Genomic DNA, 18,500 nt, shown 5'->3' with positions numbered 1-18,500 from the left:
AGATCTGCTCCCGCCAGTTCCATTGATAGCCTAAGCCTTCACAACAACAACTACCCCTTAAACCATATTGCTCACCTCAACCACGTGACCATGTCGACTGCTTTGCCCATGCTGACAACCCTCCAATAGCTCAAAGATTGCTGAAAACTTCTCAACATGCTTCTCCTTTTCTGTCACCTTCACACCTGCTAAATTTACTTTGTTCATAGTTCTTCCCCCCCCCCCCTTCAAAATACTTAAGAGTGTTGCCGTGTCATTAGAGTCTTTTAACATCAGTTTGCCTAAAATTTTCTGCAAACAATTTGTAGTGCTGTAGGTTCCTTGGAGTATTATTTGTCAAACTGCTTCACTGCCTCAAACACTGTTTCCTTATTCACAGTGTATACGTGGACAAGGAAAAAAAATTCCCGGATTTCCTGGTTAAAAATACACTTTCTCCCGGATGAAAACACACTTTTTCCATGTTAAATGACAGGATATGCTCCCTCAGAGCTGTAAAACTTATCAATCCTTTGAAGGGTTAAGGTTTCATACACCGCCCTGAAATTCCCGGCATATTAGCTAACGACCGTGAGTGGGGTAAAAAATAATTATATGCAGCAACATGTACGCTGCTTATTTTCATATTACAAAAGTATAAATTCGAATTTCCACCAAACTCGGCAAGTTAAAATCGAGATTGCGATGCGCTTTTGTAAGTCAATCATAGCTCATGCCACATGATCTCGCCAGCCAATGAAAGCAGGTATTCAGAGCATAGAACATGCGATGTAGTCAATCAACAGCAACATCGCTGTTAAATAGTGCGAACACACAAGAAGAAAAAGTTAATGGTTTAAATTAATATATAAGTGTGGCTGCAAGGGAAGGTATGCTTTCACATATAATACTGGACTCGAAGATCAATTAGCCACCAGAAAAGCTAAGGTTTCAACTGGTCTTTTTTTACGTGTGTTACACTTTAAGATACATCACACAAATCTGCCAGGAAAATTTTAAGTTTTAAACGACAGTCAAACGGTCTATGATTTAAGAAATTCATCGAATATTCTCATACGCAACATAATTCATCTTGCATAAAAGGATATTTACATTGACGCTTTTCAAACCCCCATTCATGATATTTTCCCACGAGCTATTAGAAACATGTTCGTTTCTTCAGCTGCCATTGACTGCCAGAAAACAGTTGTTACTGCTCATGAGCAGCCTGTATGTTCGTGCGTTTAAAGCATTAAGAGAACTTACATAATGTAGTAAAAGAAACAGAACATCACATGATAATCCAAGACCATCGGAATTTCGTAAACCATACTAAAATACCCAATTCCGCTTATAGTGAACATTCGTATGTCCGGATTCACAATGAAATAGGTCCAAACCTTATATTAAGCTTTTCAGTGTGGTTTTCTGGATGTAAATTTTCTTGGAGTACCAATACTGCATTATCCCATGTTTGGTTCTTTATTATCTTGGCGTCGAATGAAATAAAGACTTGCACCTGGAGGCCGAACTTCCCGAAATAGGGGCCTCCCGGCCAACCATGCCATACTCTCATTTCATTATATCGATAATTCCATACGTGCCAGAAGATGAAAACGTACACTTGAAATCCAGCAAACAGTTGAAACTAGCCAAAAGTATGGAACGAAACACTTCGTTTCAAATAAACTGACAGCCTCAGCGGAAAAGATTAAGAACAGACAAATTTCTTTAGCAAACAGACGAAAATAACTTCACCGTTCTGCAAGGTGATTAATGCTTGACTGTTAAAAACCTGGAAATAAAATAAAACCAAAAAACTGAAACGAATAATGTACTTTAGTCTTCCATAATCATGTGAATCTATTTTATCTATGAAATCTATGAATTGATGGCTCCCGGCCATAGAAGTCCGTTTTGTTTTCATGACGTGAGATCTGTAAAAGAAGAGGAAACAGCAAAATAACTAAATGTAAACACTGTGTGCCAGAAAAAATTTTCCGGGCAGCATCTGGCTGCTTGCTACAGCTACACTTCCGAGTAGCCAGAAGTGGGAGAATGTACTGTTCATACGCGACTGGCTTCTTCCCTAATGAAGTTAACGTAAACAATTGTGACGTCACACTCATTGGAAGCTGTTTGCTGTTATGAAGTACTGCATAGTCTTTCATCCTAATGCCTTTAATACGTTTTGTTGTTGGCAAAAGTTTGTGTGTGCAGTTTGGTTTGTTGTACATGGTGCATTTCCTTTGCAACTTAAGTTTTACTTAATTTTTTTTCTCTTTTTTATGTTTTATAGCTGCAATATAATACTGTGGCAGCGAGATAGAGTAATATTCTTAGTTAGACTATCAGTTGTTAGCAATCAAAATTACAAAAAATTAATTGAAAACAAAAACTCCGAAAAATTCCCGGAGTTCTAAAAAATTCCCGTGTTTTTCCCGGTTTTCTCCCAGATGAAAAAATTCCCGGGTCTTTCGCAGATCTCCTGTTATTACTCACAAATCTCAGCTGCTTTTTGGTAATCACTCAACCAATATCTGTAGTTCATTGTGTTCAGAATTTCTTCGTTCCAAGTATCCGCCTTCTCCATGCTCATGTTTGCTCTTGAAGCTACTGTCAGAGATTTATTCATTTTCAGATACACATCCATTTGCTTTTCTCAGTTCCCATGGTCCTCTCCACCAACCAATAGTTATCTTAACATCAGTCATGACCAATTTCACAAATCAATACTTTATCAAATAACAATCTTCTTTTTCGTTAACAACCCCTCAACACTGCCAGGTTCAGATTTTACTACTCTTACAGCAGACACATTGATCTTTACACAGAGAAACTAACATGTCAACTACTCTCCTGTACTCATATATATACTCTATAGACAGCACCACTTACACGAAATTTCTGGAACACACTTCACACTAGAACCTTATCAACATTTGATCAGCCTCAACGGTTGAGGCCAGGGAGTTATGGGAATGAAGGATATGTTACACAGACTGTTCCCACCCACACAGTTCAGTAAAGCTGGTGTTGGTGGGAAGAATTCAGACAACACTGGCTGTGAAACAGTCATTAAAGTGAAGCATCTCGTCAGTAACTGGACGATCCGTCTGTCTCATGGCCAAAATTTGGTGGTGGCCATTCAAGTGGACAGCAGCTGTGCCCGCTAGTAGCCAAGCCCACTTACAATGCGGCACAGTGGTTACAGCTAAGTCTGGAGATCACACGGGTGCTTTCACAGGTGGCCCTGCCTTTGATGGGGTAGGAGTGCCCGTGACAGGACTGGAGTAGGTGGTAGTGGCAGCAGGTATTGGACAGATCTTGCACCTGGATCTATTGCAGGGATATGAGTGGTGAGGCAAGGATGGCAGCAGTGGGGGAGGGGGGAGGAGGGGGGGGGGAGTGGAGGGCAATGATAATGAATAGGTTGGGTGGGTAACAGAATACCACTCCGGGAGGGGTGGTAATGACAGTATGAAGAATATTTCTCATTTCAGGATGAGCTACCATGGCCTTAAACTTCTCACAGCCATGGCAGCTTGCAATGGCACTGCTGCAGTTTGCACATTAGACTGGAGCTTCCTCAGTGGTGGACAAATGGCATGCGCAGCTGTAATGGCATCCATAGCTTTCTCATGTACATCTCGCATAGACCCCATCTCAGCTTCCCAATTGCTAATCACTACAGATGTGATGACCACGGTGGCTAGGCTGTATGGAAGCGCCTTGAAATGAGTGGCAGGTATCGAAGTGGATATATTATTGGTGGTTCCTTGGTTGGTTTGATGTGGACAGAGGTACTGATGTAACCATCCTTAAGATGGAGGTCAAAATAGAGGAAGGTAGATGAGGAAGAACAGGTGAAGCAAATGGAGAGAAATTGTTGTGGCTGTGGAAGAATGTAAATAGGGTATGCCCACCCTTGGTCCAGATCATGAAGGCAACACCAATGAATTTGAAACAGTTGAGGAGTTTGGTATACATGGTGGTTAGTAAGTATTCCTCTAGATGGTCCATGGATATGTTAGCAAAGGATGATGCCATGGGGGAGCCCATTGCTGTACCATTTGGGTTCATTTGTGAGTGTTGCCTTCAAAGGAGAAGTAATTATGGGTGGGGATATACACTCCTGGAAATGGAAAAAAGAACACATTGACACCGGTGTGTCAGACCCACCATACTTGCTCCGGACACTCATTGTGTTCAGAATTTCTTCGTTCCAAGTATCCGCCTTCTCCATGCTCATGTTTGCTCTTGAAGCTACTGTCAGAGATTTATTCATTTTCAGATACACATCCATTTGCTTTTCTCAGTTCCCATGGTCCTCTCCACCAACCAATAGTTATCTTAACATCAGTCATGACCAATTTCACAAATCAATACTTTATCAAATAACAATCTTCTTTTTCGTTAACAACCCCTCAACACTGCCAGGTTCAGATTTTACTACTCTTACAGCAGACACATTGATCTTTACACAGAGAAACTAACATGTCAACTATTCTCCTGTACTCATATATATACTCTATAGACAGCACCACTTACACGAAATTTCTGGAACACACTTCACACTAGAACCTTATCGACATTTGATCAGCCTCAACGGTTGAGGCCAGGGAGTTATGGGAATGAAGGATATGTTACACAGACTGTTCCCACCCACACAGTTCAGTAAAGCTGGTGTTGGTGGGAAGAATTCAGACAACACTGGCTGTGAAACAGTCATTAAAGTGAAGCATCTCGTCAGTAACTGGACGATCCGTCTGTCTCATGGCCAAAATTTGGTGGTGGCCATTCAAGTGGACAGCAGCTGTGCCCGCTAGTAGCCAAGCCCACTTACAATGCGGCACAGTGGTTACAGCTAAGTCTGGAGATCACACGGGTGCTTTCACAGGTGGCCCTGCCTTTGATGGGGTAGGAGTGCCCGTGACAGGACTGGAGTAGGTGGTAGTGGCAGCAGGTATTGGACAGATCTTGCACCTGGATCTATTGCAGGGATATGAGTGGTGAGGCAAGGATGGCAGCAGTGGGGGAGGGGGGAGGAGGGGGGGGGGGGGGGAGTGGAGGGCAATGATAATGAATAGGTTGGGTGGGTAACAGAATACCACTCCGGGAGGGGTGGTAATGACAGTATGAAGAATATTTCTCATTTCAGGATGAGCTACCATGGCCTTAAACTTCTCACAGCCATGGCAGCTTGCAATGGCACTGCTGCAGTTTGCACATTAGACTGGAGCTTCCTCAGTGGTGGACAAATGGCATGCGCAGCTGTAATGGCATCCATAGCTTTCTCATGTACATCTCGCATAGACCCCATCTCAGCTTCCCAATTGCTAATCACTACAGATGTGATGACCACGGTGGCTAGGCTGTATGGAAGCGCCTTGAAATGAGTGGCAGGTATCGAAGTAGATATATTATTGGTGGTTCCTTGGTTGGTTTGATGTGGACAGAGGTACTGATGTAACCATCCTTAAGATGGAGGTCAAAATAGAGGAAGGTAGATGAGGAAGAACAGGTGAAGCAAATGGAGAGAAATTGTTGTGGCTGTGGAAGAATGTAAATAGGGTATGCCCACCCTTGGTCCAGATCATGAAGGCAACACCAATGAATTTGAAACAGTTGAGGAGTTTGGTATACATGGTGGTTAGTAAGTATTCCTCTAGATGGTCCATGGATATGTTAGCAAAGGATGATGCCATGGGGGAGCCCATTGCTGTACCATTTGGGTTCATTTGTGAGTGTTGCCTTCAAAGGAGAAGTAATTATGGGTGGGGATATACACTCCTGGAAATGGAAAAAAGAACACATTGACACCGGTGTGTCAGACCCACCATACTTGCTCCGGACACTGCGAGAGGGCTGTACAAGCAATGATCACACACACGGCACAGCGGACACACCAGGAACTGTGGTGTTGGCCGTCGAATGGCGCTAGCTGCTCAGCATTTGTGCACCGCCGCCGTCAGTGTCAGCCAGTTTGCTGTGGCATACGGAGCTCCATCGCAGTCTTTAACACTGGTAGCTTGCTGCGACAGCGTGGACGTGAACCGTATGTGCAGTTGACGGACTTTGAGTGAGGGCGTATAGTGGGCATACGGGGGGCCGGGTGGACGTACCGCCGAATTGCTCAACACGTGGGGCGTGAGGTCTCCACAGTACATCGATGTTGTCGCCAGTGGTCGGCGGAAGGTGCACGTGCCCGTCGACCTGGGACCGGACCGCAGCGACGCACGGATGCACGCCAAGACCGTAGGATCCTACGCAGTGCCGTAGGGGACCGCACCGCCACTTCCCAGCAAATTAGGGACACTGTTGCTCCTGGGGTATCGGCGAGGACCATTCGCAACCGTCTCCATGAAGCTGGGCTACGGTCCCGCACACCGTTAGGCCGTCTTCTGCTCACGCCCCAACATCGTGCAGCCCGCCTCCAGTGGTGTCACGACAGGCGTGAATGGAGGGACGAATGGAGACGTGTCGTCTTCAGCGATGAGAGTCGCTTCTGCCTTGGTGTCAATGATGGTCGTATGCGTGTTTGGCGCCGTGCAGGTGAGCGCCACAATCAGGACTGCATACGACCGAGGCACACAGGGCCAACACCCGGCATCATGGTGTGGGGAGCGATCTCCTACACTGGCCGTACACCACTGGTGATCGTCGAGGGGACACTGAATAGTGCACGGTACATCCAAACCGTCATCGAACCCATCGTTCTACCATTCCTAGATCGGCAAGGGAACTTGCTGTTCCAACAGGACAATGCACGTCCGCATGTATCCCGTGCCACCCAACGTGCTCTAGAAGGTGTAAGTCAACTACCCTGGCCAGCAAGTTCTCCGGATCTGTCCCCCATTGAGCATGTTTGGGACTGGATGAAGCGTCGTCTCACGCGGTCTGCACGTCCAGCACGAACGCTGGTCCAACTGAGGCGCCAGGTGGAAATGGCATGGCAAGCCGTTCCACAGGACTACATCCAGCATCTCTACGATCGTCTCCATGGGAGAATAGCAGCCTGCATTGCTGCGAAAGGTGGATATACATTGTACTAGTGCCGACAGTGTGCATGCTCTGTTGCCTGTGTCTATGTGCCTGTGGGTCTGTCAGTGTGATCATGTGGTGTATCTGACCCCAGGAATGTGTCAATAAAGTTTCCCCTTCCTGGGACAATGAATTCACGGTGTTCTTATTTCAATTTCCAGGAGTGTAGTTGGACATAGTGACCAGGAAGGGGGCTATAGGTTTTGAGTAAGTCAGGCACTAGGAAAGGTTGTGTAGGCAAGGCCAAGGACATTGGGGATGTGAGTGTAGAGGGAGGTGTCACTGACGGTAACTGGGTGGGTGTTGGGTGATAAAGGAAAAAGAACTGTGATGAGTCAGTGGAGGAAATGTTTGGGTATTTTATACAGGTGTGTAGGTGTGGATAATAGGCCGAAGATGTTACCACAAGAGTAGAGATTCTGTGGGGGCACAGTCATCAGCCACAATTGGGACATCCCAGTGGTTGGGTTTATAAACTTCAAGAACAATTAGAAGATAGGAGTAAGGTGAGTGTTTGGGATGAGGAGAGAGAGAGACTCAAGGGGGAAGTTCTAGGATGGACCCAAGGATCTGAGGAAGGATTGGAGAACCTGTTGGATTTCTGGAATGGGGCCACTGTGGCAGGGCTTGTAAGTGGATGTACATAATATCTGGTGGAGTCCACAAGGTGATTTCTGCAGTTCATAACCACAGTGGCTGAGCCTTTGTTGGCAGGTACGATTACAAAGTTAGAATCCATTTTTAGATTGTTATTCTAACAGTAACAATACATATATTAACTTTTTTCTATATCAAATTATTTTCAGCCTATATTTGATTTGGTATTTTATTGTTACCATGTGTAAAAGACTTAGGCAGGAGCTACACACAACTTTCCTACATCACTACATATAATGATAATAGGCAAACGATAGAAATCAGAAATACATACCTCTGTCATCAACTATAAGCACCTTCCCTTGCACAGAATTCCTGCAAGTTGTAACTTTGACATCTGTCCCATTTGAATCATCTTTTGGAGAATGCCACAGAAATGGTTGCTGAAATCTTCTCACAGGCAAGGATTCAATTTCATTATTCTGGGAGCTATTCTGTAATAATAAAATGATACTGATGGTCATACATAAGAGTTCCCTTAAATTTCCTTTAATAGAAGGGGAGAAAAAGAAAGTGAATCACAAAGGAACACTGAGAATTGCAAACTAACACAAAAAATAATTGTCAGAATATATATATCACACCATTCGCTAAGAAATTCTTCTACAGGGCAAAGAGTGGTCACAGAGTTATAACTGAACATTATTATCTGTTACAACCTGCAGAGCACAAGTAAATTCCATCTAGGATAAAGTAATGGAAAGTTATATTTGCTCCAAATACATTACATCCTTTCAACACTGGAAAATAAACACAATAAAGATGATCTGTGCATCTGAGGTGGACAATGATTATATCCTTCTCAAAATAAGTCAAGAAAGGTCATAAAAAGTTGTGAACTCAAGTCAACCATATGTATAAAGATGAAAAGCTGATTTACTATATGCCTGTTGTCAGTAAGTCCAACTGTGTTTGAACAGCTGCTCTTGCAGCTGCCTGCAGTTGCAATGTAGAACATAACTCACTTGTTGGATAATCTGCTGGCAGACTTACCATTTGGTTTTAGAAATAAATCACAAGCTAATAAAGGAAATGTATTCAAAAGGAAAGTTTTAAATGAATGCTAGCTCTATCTGCCCATAAGGTTTGAATTCACTGCAGTCTCTTCCCTTGACTGAGTCCTTCCTTCTTTATTTATTAAGCATATCTATGGAGCAGGGCCAAGTATTTATTTGCTTTTGTCAGTTTCATGTTAAAAAAACATTAGTTTTACTGATTCAAATTGCAGATTTACTTACGTAACTAATAAATTTTAGCCACAATACTACTTCTGTAAATGTACATAATTTTAGAGAAGTAAGGCTAAAAGATTTTATGAGGCACACATATTTTAAATACATAAATGAAAGAAAATTTAATAACGATCACTCTGTACCAAGGTTAAATCATTTTAGATATAAGGCACAAGACAGTCATAAGGCACACACATTCTAACAAGGAGAGGTCCCCAGTGGTGGGATCAATTTTTTGAAACCATCTACGGTTATGTAGTTTAAGATCCCAGGTATCATACATTGCAGCCATTCAACCTGCTGGGCCCTCACTAGCAAGTAATTGATGAAAAAAAATTTCGGAACTTTGTGTGACGCTCAGTAGCTTTAAAATAGGGTGCATGAAATAGTCTGGTTGCATGCTGTAATGGATAGGACAGAAGCTTCACATGCAGGATGTTGTGGATTTGAGTATCACCAGGTGCAGTAATTTTTTTAAATATTTTTAGATCTTCATTGAAATGACTTTGATCATCATTTTTAATCAATTAACTGATTTAAATATGGCCTTGTAACATCGACCAAAATTGTCTTGCTGTGCTGGTACTGCAAACAGCTGAAAGCAAGGGGAAACTACAAGCATTATTTTTCCTGGAGACATGTAGCTCTACTGCATAGTTAAATGATGATAGCATCCTCTTGGATAAAATATTCCGGTGGGTGGGAAGAATATCAACATCACGAGAAATAAAACTGGTGTTCTATGGATCGCAGTGTGGAATGTTAAGGATCCCCGAATCGTGGAGGTCGGTTAGAAAACTTAAAAAGGGAAATGGATAGGTTAAGGTTAGATATAGTCGGAATTTGTGAAGTTCAGTGGCAGAAGGTACACACTTCTGGCCAGGTGAATACAGCATTATAAATAAAAAAAAAAAACTAGTAGGGGTAATGCAGGAGTAATTTTAGTAATAAATAAGAAAATAGGAATAGGGGTACACTGCTATGAACAGCACAGTGAATGAATTACTGCAGCCAAGGTACAAACAAAGCCCACACCCACCGCACTAGCAAAAGTTTACATGCCAACTAGCTCCACAGATGAACAGATTGAAGAAATGTGTGGTGAAATAAAAGAAATTATTTAGACAGTTAAAGGAGACAAAAATGTAATAAAGATGGGGGACTGGAGTAAGATAGTAGGAAAAGGAAGACAAGGGTACATTGTAGGTGAATATGGACAGAGGGAAAGAAATGGAGGAGGAAATCACCAGGTAGAATTTTGCACAGAGCATAATTTAACCATCGGTAGCATTTGATTTAAGGATCATGAAAGAAGGATGTACAAATGGAAGAGACCTGTAGATCCAGAAGGTTCCAGATTGATTATGTATGATAAGACGTAGATTTTGGAACCAGATTTTAAATTGTAAGACATTTCCAGGGGCAGATGTGGACTCTGACCACAATTTAGTGGTTATGAACTGTAGATTAAAACTAAAGAACTGCAAAAAGGTAGGAAATTAAGATGATGGGACTTTGATATGTTGAAAGATCCAGAGGTTGCCGAGAGTTTCAGTGGGAAAATTAGGCAACAACTGACAAGGACATGGGAAAGAAATACATTAAAGACAAATGGATAGCTTTGAGATATGAAATAGTGAAGGCAGCAGAGGATGAAATAGATAAAAAGACAAAGCCGAGTGGAAATCCGTGAACAACACAGGATATATTTAATTAATGAAAGGAGTAAATATAAAAATGCAGTAAATGAAGCAGGTGAAAAGGAATACACACATCTAACAAATGAGATTGACAGGACTTGCAAAATGGCTAATCAGGAATGGCTAGAGGGCAAATATAAAGAGTTAGAAGCATATATACGAGGGGGAAAAATCAAACAATGGAAAATCCAGGATGGAATGTAACAATATTAGAGAAAGAAAGTTGCTACTCACCATATAGCAGAGATGCTGGATCGCGATAGGCACAACAAGAAGATTCACACAATTATAGCTTTCACCCATTAAGGCCTTTGTCAGCAAAATACACACACACACACACACACACACACACACACCCACACACCCACACACACACACAACCTGTACATATGTCTGCAGTCTCAAACAAGCCAGTGTGGTTTCAGTTGTCTGAAACTGCAGACGTGTGTGTGTGTGTGTGTGTGTGTGTGTGTGTGTGTGTGAATTGCTGACAAAGGCCTTAATGGCCAAAAGTTATAATTGTGTGAATCCTTTTGTTGTGCCTATCATGACTCAGCATCTCCGCTATATGGTGAGTAGCCACTTTTCTTCTCTAATATTGTATACTAGGGGAAAGATATATAACACCTACTAGGGAATTAAAGAGGTCTTTGGCAAAAAGAGAAGCAGCTGCAGGAATATCAAGAGCTCAGATGGCAAATCAATCCTAAGCAAAGAAGGGAAACCTGATAGGTGGTTGGATCTGTACAAGGGAGGGCATTATTACAGAAATGAAAGAGGACATAGAAGAAGACGAGATGGGAGATACGATACTGCAAGAAGATTTTCACAGAGCACTGAAAAATCTAAGCCGAAACAAGGCCCCAGGAGTAGAAGACATTCTGTCAAAAACTACTGATACACTTGGAAGAACCAGCCATAACAAAACTCTTCCATCTGGTGTGCAAAATGTGTAAGGCAGGTGAAATACTCTCAGACTTCAAAAAGAATACTATGATTCCAATTACTAAAAGGCTGTTAACAAGAATTCTTTACTGGAAAATGGAAAAAGTGGTAGAAGCTGACCTTGGCAAAAATCAGTTTGAATTCTGTAGAAATACAGAAACATGCAAGGGCAGTACTGACCCTCCAACTTCTCTTGGAAGATTAGGAAATACAAACCTGCGAATATAGCATTCATGAACTTAGAGAAAGCTTTTGACAGTGTTGACTGGAATACTCTCTTTGAAATTCTGAAGGTAGCAGGGTTAAAATATAGGGAGCAAAAGGCTATTTACAACTTTTACAGAAGCTAGACGGCTGTTATAACATTTGAGGAACATGAAACGTAAGCACTGGTTGAGAAAGCGATGAGACATGGTCATAGCTTATCCCAGACATTATTCAATCTGAACATTTAGCAAGCAGTAAAGAAAAAGCATAGAAGCAATTGGTTTAGGAGTTAAAGTTCAGGGAGAAGAAATAAAAACTTTGAGGTTTGCTGATGGCATTGTAATTCTGCCAGGGACAGCAAAGGACTTGGGAAAGTAATTGAACGGAACAGTCATTATCTTGAAACGAGGATATATGATGAACACCAACAAAAACAAAACGAGGGTAATGGAGTGGTGGTAAATCACATCAGGTGACACTGAGGGAATCAGATGAGGATGTGAGACACTAAGTAGCAAAGAGAGCTGCATCAAATAAATGTCTTCGGGCTGAAGACCACAACAACAACAATATTCAACTAAATGAACAGGCTTATCTGGAACTTTCCAATTTGCGTGAAGAAGTTTCAGCTTTACAGGACTGTAACAATCCCTTTGTTAGCCATGGCAGATTTCCCCCCTTTTTTCTTAGTGGTTTAGTGTTGCATGGCAAACACGCTTCAGTAATTTGTAAATAGACTAGGAGACAGTAAAATTTTTATTAACACTATCAGAGAGGTACAATTCTGAACATGTTTTCATTTTGTAGTTTTATCTGTAGGTCTGTTATGTTAGAACTGCTGATATCTCAGTAACAGATAAAGTTGACAATACCTAATTTCCCTACTTCTTTTATTTTTGCTGTCTGTGATCTGTGAACTGATAAAATTACGTCTTTTACAAGGCATTTATATTTACTAGAAAGAATATTAGTAATGATGTAAGTTACTCAATGGCAGTCCAAGTGTTTATACATATTCTAGTATAATTTTGAACTGTGTTATCCACAAGTTGTAATTAAGTTATCTAGTTCTATTTTGTATTTTGATTAGGCTTCACTCTTCTACTTCAATATTTATATTGTACATTATATTTTTTTTCTTCCTTTAATACCCGAGCTCCCCAAATCTTTTTTCCCACACTTTGCCCCCATTTTTATTTATCTACACTAATATTTTTAGAAAAACTTGAGACTTTATTAAATTTCTTTCTTAGTCCTCAGTGGAAGAAATATAGTATAGTGATTGGTGGTGACATCAATGCCACATTTGATGTAAACAAAGACGAATTTAAAAACCTGTTACGACAATTCAACTTCATTTTTATGAACTGCAAACCCACAAGACAGTCCGCTTGTCTCGGCAACATATTTACAAATGTCAATAGGGAGTTGTTATCTTCAGATGTAGCTGTCTTCGATTTCTCGGACCATGACTCAGTTTGGGTAAAAATAGGTACAGATAGGCCTAATATGGAATATAAGGAGTTTAAAGAGCCTAAAATAGTCATCACAAGACCAATAACGCAAGAAAAATTGTCGAATTTCATGGTCTCACTCAGTAATTATGACTGGTCACCTATGTTTAACAATAATGCCCAGGGCTCTGGTAATACATTGTTCGATAGATTTTTTAATTCTTTCTTAAATATATTCGAGACCAGCTGTCCTCAATACAAATGTAAACTTAATCCTAAAAGTAACAGTAATAGACATAGGGATAAGAATCCATGCTATACCACTCAACTAGCCAATATGAAAAGGAGATTGTTGTTGTATGGAGATTCGTACAGACTTCAGAAAACTGATATGGCTAAACAAAGGTACTCAAGAGCACAAAAGGAATATAAGTATGCTTTAAAACAACATAACCTAGTCAGCATTGAGCCATCAAAAAATAAATGCAAAAAAGAATGGACTATAATAAATTCAGTGGCTGAAAGCAAGTAGAAAGCTGAGGTAGAAATTTCAGCAGATGAATTTAATAACTACTGTATAAAATCTGTTAACCAAATTAGGGAAAGCACTGGGAGGCCGTACGAAACTGTAGCTGATCTCATTAAATATCATAATGTAGACTACACCCTGAAAGACAAATTCCTTTTAACAGAGGTCACACCAGATGTTGTTTTAACTAGTGTAAATAATTTTAGGCCCTCTGACAGTGAAGATATATACGGTATTTCTTGCAATATGTTAAAAAAGATAATTGGGCACATAGTATATCCTCTAACTAAATGTATAAACAGATGTCTAATTGAAAGAGTATTTCCAGATGTATTAAAATTATCCCGAATAGTGCCCATTTACAAGAAAGGAGACAAAAATTGCCCATCTAGCTATCGCCCAATATCTCTGACACCTATTTTATCTAAAGTTTTGGAATCCATCATCAACTCCCAGTTGTGTGATTATCTGACATGTAATAACATTATTACTGCGGTACAGTTTGGCTTTAGGAAGGGCAAATCCACAGTCCATGCCATTGACTCCCTGATTAAAAAAGTGCTTAGTGCTTATGAAGGAAAAAAAAATTGCTCAGGCTACCTTTTGTGATCTTAGCAAAGCCTTCGATTGTGTGGAGCATATTTCACTCATCAACAAACTAGTTTATTATGGAAACACCAACAGTGAAGTTGACAACATTTTCGAATCTTTCCTCAGCAGCCGCAAACAAATTGTTTGTATTGGTAAACAGAGATCACAGCTAGCTGAAGGTAAGTGTGGTGTGCCACAAGGCTCAGTATTAGGACCTCTGCTATTTATCCTAATGACAAACGATCTACCATCTTACATAAATACTCATTCCATTCTCCATGCAGATGATACCACTTTTTTCAATATCAGCCCAGCCTCGGATATGCTGCAAACTGTGGCAAATGACACAATATCACAAGAATCAGTCTGGTTTCAAGCTAATGGGTTCCTGCTTAGTGAGAGTAAAACTCAAAATATTGTATTTAGTTTAAGAGTTCTGCCAGTAGCAGACTTCATGGATAGTGTTAAGTTCTTAGGTATTGTTGTAGATAGTAAATTGACTTGGGAGCCACATACTAAATACATTAGTGCAAGGCTGTCTAGAGTGGTGTATTTGCTAAGGAATTTAAAAAACCATGTTCCTGCGGCCTATGCAAGATCGGCCTACTTTGCTTTTTTTCAAAGCATGATATCTTATGGGCTTTTAATATGGGGCAATAGCTCACACCTTCACGACATTTTTGTACTCCAGAAGAAAGTAATTTGAATTATCACAAACAGTGATAAACTGGCCCTCTGCAAACCACTGTTTATCAACTTAAAAATATTAACTGTTATAAACATGTATATTTACACTGCCCTACTGCATATAAAGAGCAACTTATCAGAATACCAGCGTAGAAGAGATGTACACTCTCATGGAACAAGAAATAGTAACCACCTTAACATACGTTACTACAGATTATCCAAGTCACTGAACAGCTACGAAATGGTGGGTATGAAGATGTTTAACAAACTGCCACTAGAATGGGTAGAAGCTCCATTTGATTTATTTAAAGACAAATTATTCAGTTGGTTAGCTGCAAATCCTTGCTACTCATTCAGGAATTTTATGACTGTAAAATATCTTAGTGGTACTGGTTTGGAGAGTACAGCATAATTTCTTTAACTGAGTAATTTATGATGTAATGTTTTTCATATTATTTGATTTTAAATATTGTATTATATGGAAAACCAAGAGTGACATATTGATCTTCAACCCATGTACGTATGCTGTATAACATGTATATATGTAACTTGACTTTGTCAATTTCTGTAATAGCTAACCGACAATAAAATTTCATTCAATTCAATTATGATTACTCTGCAATTCACAGAACAGTGTTCATCGAATGAACAGATCTTTCATTTACATTTACTCTTTATTATATCTTTTACAGTATGGCTCTCCTTACTGGTCATTTGGTAAGCAACTGCTCATTACAAAAAACAAATTAGAATTTGAATCTTTGGTTCTAGTCCATCGTTACCGACTAATTATTTCTTGTTGCTCTTCTTGTATATCGTTACAAACTAATTTGCTTCCTTGCTTATACACTTTAACTTTTTTGTCTGTTCATTGTATTTTCTTTGGGGAATGAATATTGGCCGCAAATCATAATCTAAGTCAAAAAGAAATAATACAATGATCAAATTAGTAGGAATTAGTCACTGTGCCTAAGATTCATAGATTGTAAGAATGTTTTTGGCATGTTTTCATCTAAATCTGAGAGGACAAATCTTAAAATCAATAAGCTTTCAGAGCCTTGAACTGGGAAAAATGAAGAAGGAAACACATTAACATTATAGTTCTTAGTGTTTACCTGGTTCTGATATTATTTCAATAATGGACAGAAGACTTTAACGGAGCTAACTGACAGAAAGGTAACACATAACAAACACAATGAATATAAAACAAAACAAACAAACAATGAACAAAGCGGACAGGCTTTTGTATTCAGGGCAGTTGAAGACAATGGCTTGATGGACAGAAAAGGAAATGAACAGAAGAATAAAAATGGCTGGGTGAATTAATTAGATTTCCTTAAATTAAACTTCCAGTGTTCTGAAAGGGAAAGTTAGTAACAAGTGAGTATAATCAGTTTTAAATTACTGTCAGCAGGTAATGGACTTCACATATGAAAACCATTCAAAAGCAGAAGTTTGCTCCACAGGTAGGGGGGAGATGTATGTTGGAAATCACTAGGAAAGTGGGAAAACAAACATAGGGACCAGGAAACAGAATGGCATGGAAGGAGTAATCAAAACTGTAATGATAATCAAACAGAAGTGGCAGGACACATAGGCAGACAAATGGACAGTGGCTAGATGATGGAAATTCTTTGCTAAATTCCACAAAATAAGTCAGAAAAAGACGATGACCTAATGGAAGATGGGTAGATAATTTCAGAAAACACACAGGACCAACATGAACATATACAGTTGAATTCTGCAGTTCTTGGAAATGTGATGGAGGTTGCCTGCATCTGACAGTTGGTGTCAAATATCTTATAATGATGTTTAAGTAACCCACTAAACATACGCTACACTATAAATTGTAACCAATAAACTGACATCTAATACTGATAAAAATTCTTTCTAGCTTTCAAAGAAAAACCAAAAGGATGTTCTTGCCAAAGCAGAATCTCTAATGCGATACAGTGTAATAATCTGGTGAAACTCAAGTGGCAGCGAACAAAAGTTGTTTCACAATATGGGCCATAGAAGGTGCAGCTTCCAGAAACTCTTTCAAGTGCTCTCTCTCTCTCTCTCTCTCTCCTTTTTATTAATGACTTACAAGTCTTTCCATTACCTTGTTAATATATTTTTTCAAGTATTTTCATTAGGAAAATCTTAGATGATGATAAACGGTTTGTAGTTAAAAACCAAGATATTCACTTACGTAACACAAGAAGAAACCAAGATATACATGTCGAATATTTAGATACAAAACTAAGACAAAGTGGACCATTCCAAGCAAGAAACAAGCTGTACAACTAATTACTTTGTGACATCAAAAATTATCAAGGCATTTCAGCATTTAAAACAGATGTTCAGGGCTAACTACTCCAAACGTATTAGTATTATGTACCTGACAAAAGGTTAAAACCTAAATGTGTAAATTATTATCGGATTAATATAATTATGGCGTAAGATTTGTATAGCTTCTGTGAAATGGTTGCATGAATTCCATCCTATTGCATAAGGCTAATTCAACAGCTTTATTCCTATGTCATAAAAAATGACCAGCTCAATATCATACTGTAGTCTACTTGCCGTACACAAATGATACAAAGTGGTAATAAAGACTACAAAACCACATACTTTTCTGCCAGAGTAGTTACGTTTATTTTGTTTACAAGAGACAAGGCAACGGAGCTTTGCAAATGAACTGTAAAAAACTCTTCTCTTTATTAATGCAATAATCGTCACAAAGTTCCAAAGACGTATTCGGCATGTGTTGGCACCCGTCACAATGGTTCGTAGTTCTCCTGATTTCTGAGAGGCGTCATTACCACAACTGAAAACAGCGATTTCTCCCTGATCATACGGCCTCCATCTGCTCTCACAAATAGATTAAACACTAAACAAGAAACAAACATACATTTCCGCTGTAGGAAATGAATTGGATCAAGAATAAGATGTCCTAACCTTTAACAACGTACCTCTTTCACGAAGCTTACCACGCAGTAAGTAAAAGAGACGGCGAAAATCAATCCTAGCACAATTCTTTTTCTTATTATACGCATTAAAAATGCTGTCCACATGTTCGATCATATATTCCTCACCTCTAAAAGCAAGATAAACTTAATAGCGCCTACATTATGAAATGTTTTTGTTATTGCATTCCGCGCATCGCTTTGCGTCTTCGCTTTGCGCTTTCGATCTTGTACTTGTACGGCGCCTTTTTCAAATGGCAACGCACGACTTCTGCTTTTCCAGTCGTGTACGATATTGGCCACAACAGCATATAAACAATGTACAAAAACGTAAATAATCCATGGGCGTGGTCACTGCGGATTTTTTTCTCTCTTCCTATTTGTTCCGGATAAAAATACCATAATCAGTGGTTGTGAAAATATGATTAAAAATGTCACTGACGATCTACGGCAATTGCAGCTTGAATAAAAAGGTGATGTACATTTTTTTATCGTCCTAATTAGTTTTCAGTGACTAAAAGCTT

General features: G+C 39.8%; 1 protein-coding gene across 2 annotated transcripts in view; it reads right to left on the bottom strand.

Moving 5' to 3' along the window:
- Positions 1-18,200, bottom strand: part of LOC124552021 (SREBP regulating gene protein) — a 57,647-nt gene extending 39,447 nt beyond the window's left edge. Inside the window, exons 1-2 of one of the 2 annotated variants that reach the window (XR_006967909.1) lie at positions 17,983-18,199; positions 7,955-8,114 (exon numbers count right to left, since the gene is read on the bottom strand). Coding sequence is in view for 1 of the 2 variants with exons in the window: in XM_047126485.1 (XP_046982441.1) it covers positions 7,955-8,114; positions 17,983-18,084 (262 nt within the window). In the remaining variant the exon portion in view is untranslated. Of the gene's footprint in view, positions 1-7,954; positions 8,115-17,982 lie in introns of both variants that reach the window. The other variant, XM_047126485.1, reaches the window with a different exon arrangement.
- Between the last annotated feature and the right edge of the window lie 300 nt (positions 18,201-18,500).

Source organism: Schistocerca americana, chromosome 1 (genome assembly GCF_021461395.2).
Source record: "Schistocerca americana isolate TAMUIC-IGC-003095 chromosome 1, iqSchAmer2.1, whole genome shotgun sequence".
Classification (NCBI taxonomy): domain Eukaryota; kingdom Metazoa; phylum Arthropoda; class Insecta; order Orthoptera; family Acrididae; genus Schistocerca; species Schistocerca americana.
The sequence above is the reverse complement of the archived record's forward strand: the minus strand, read 5'-3'. Positions and strand labels throughout refer to the sequence as shown.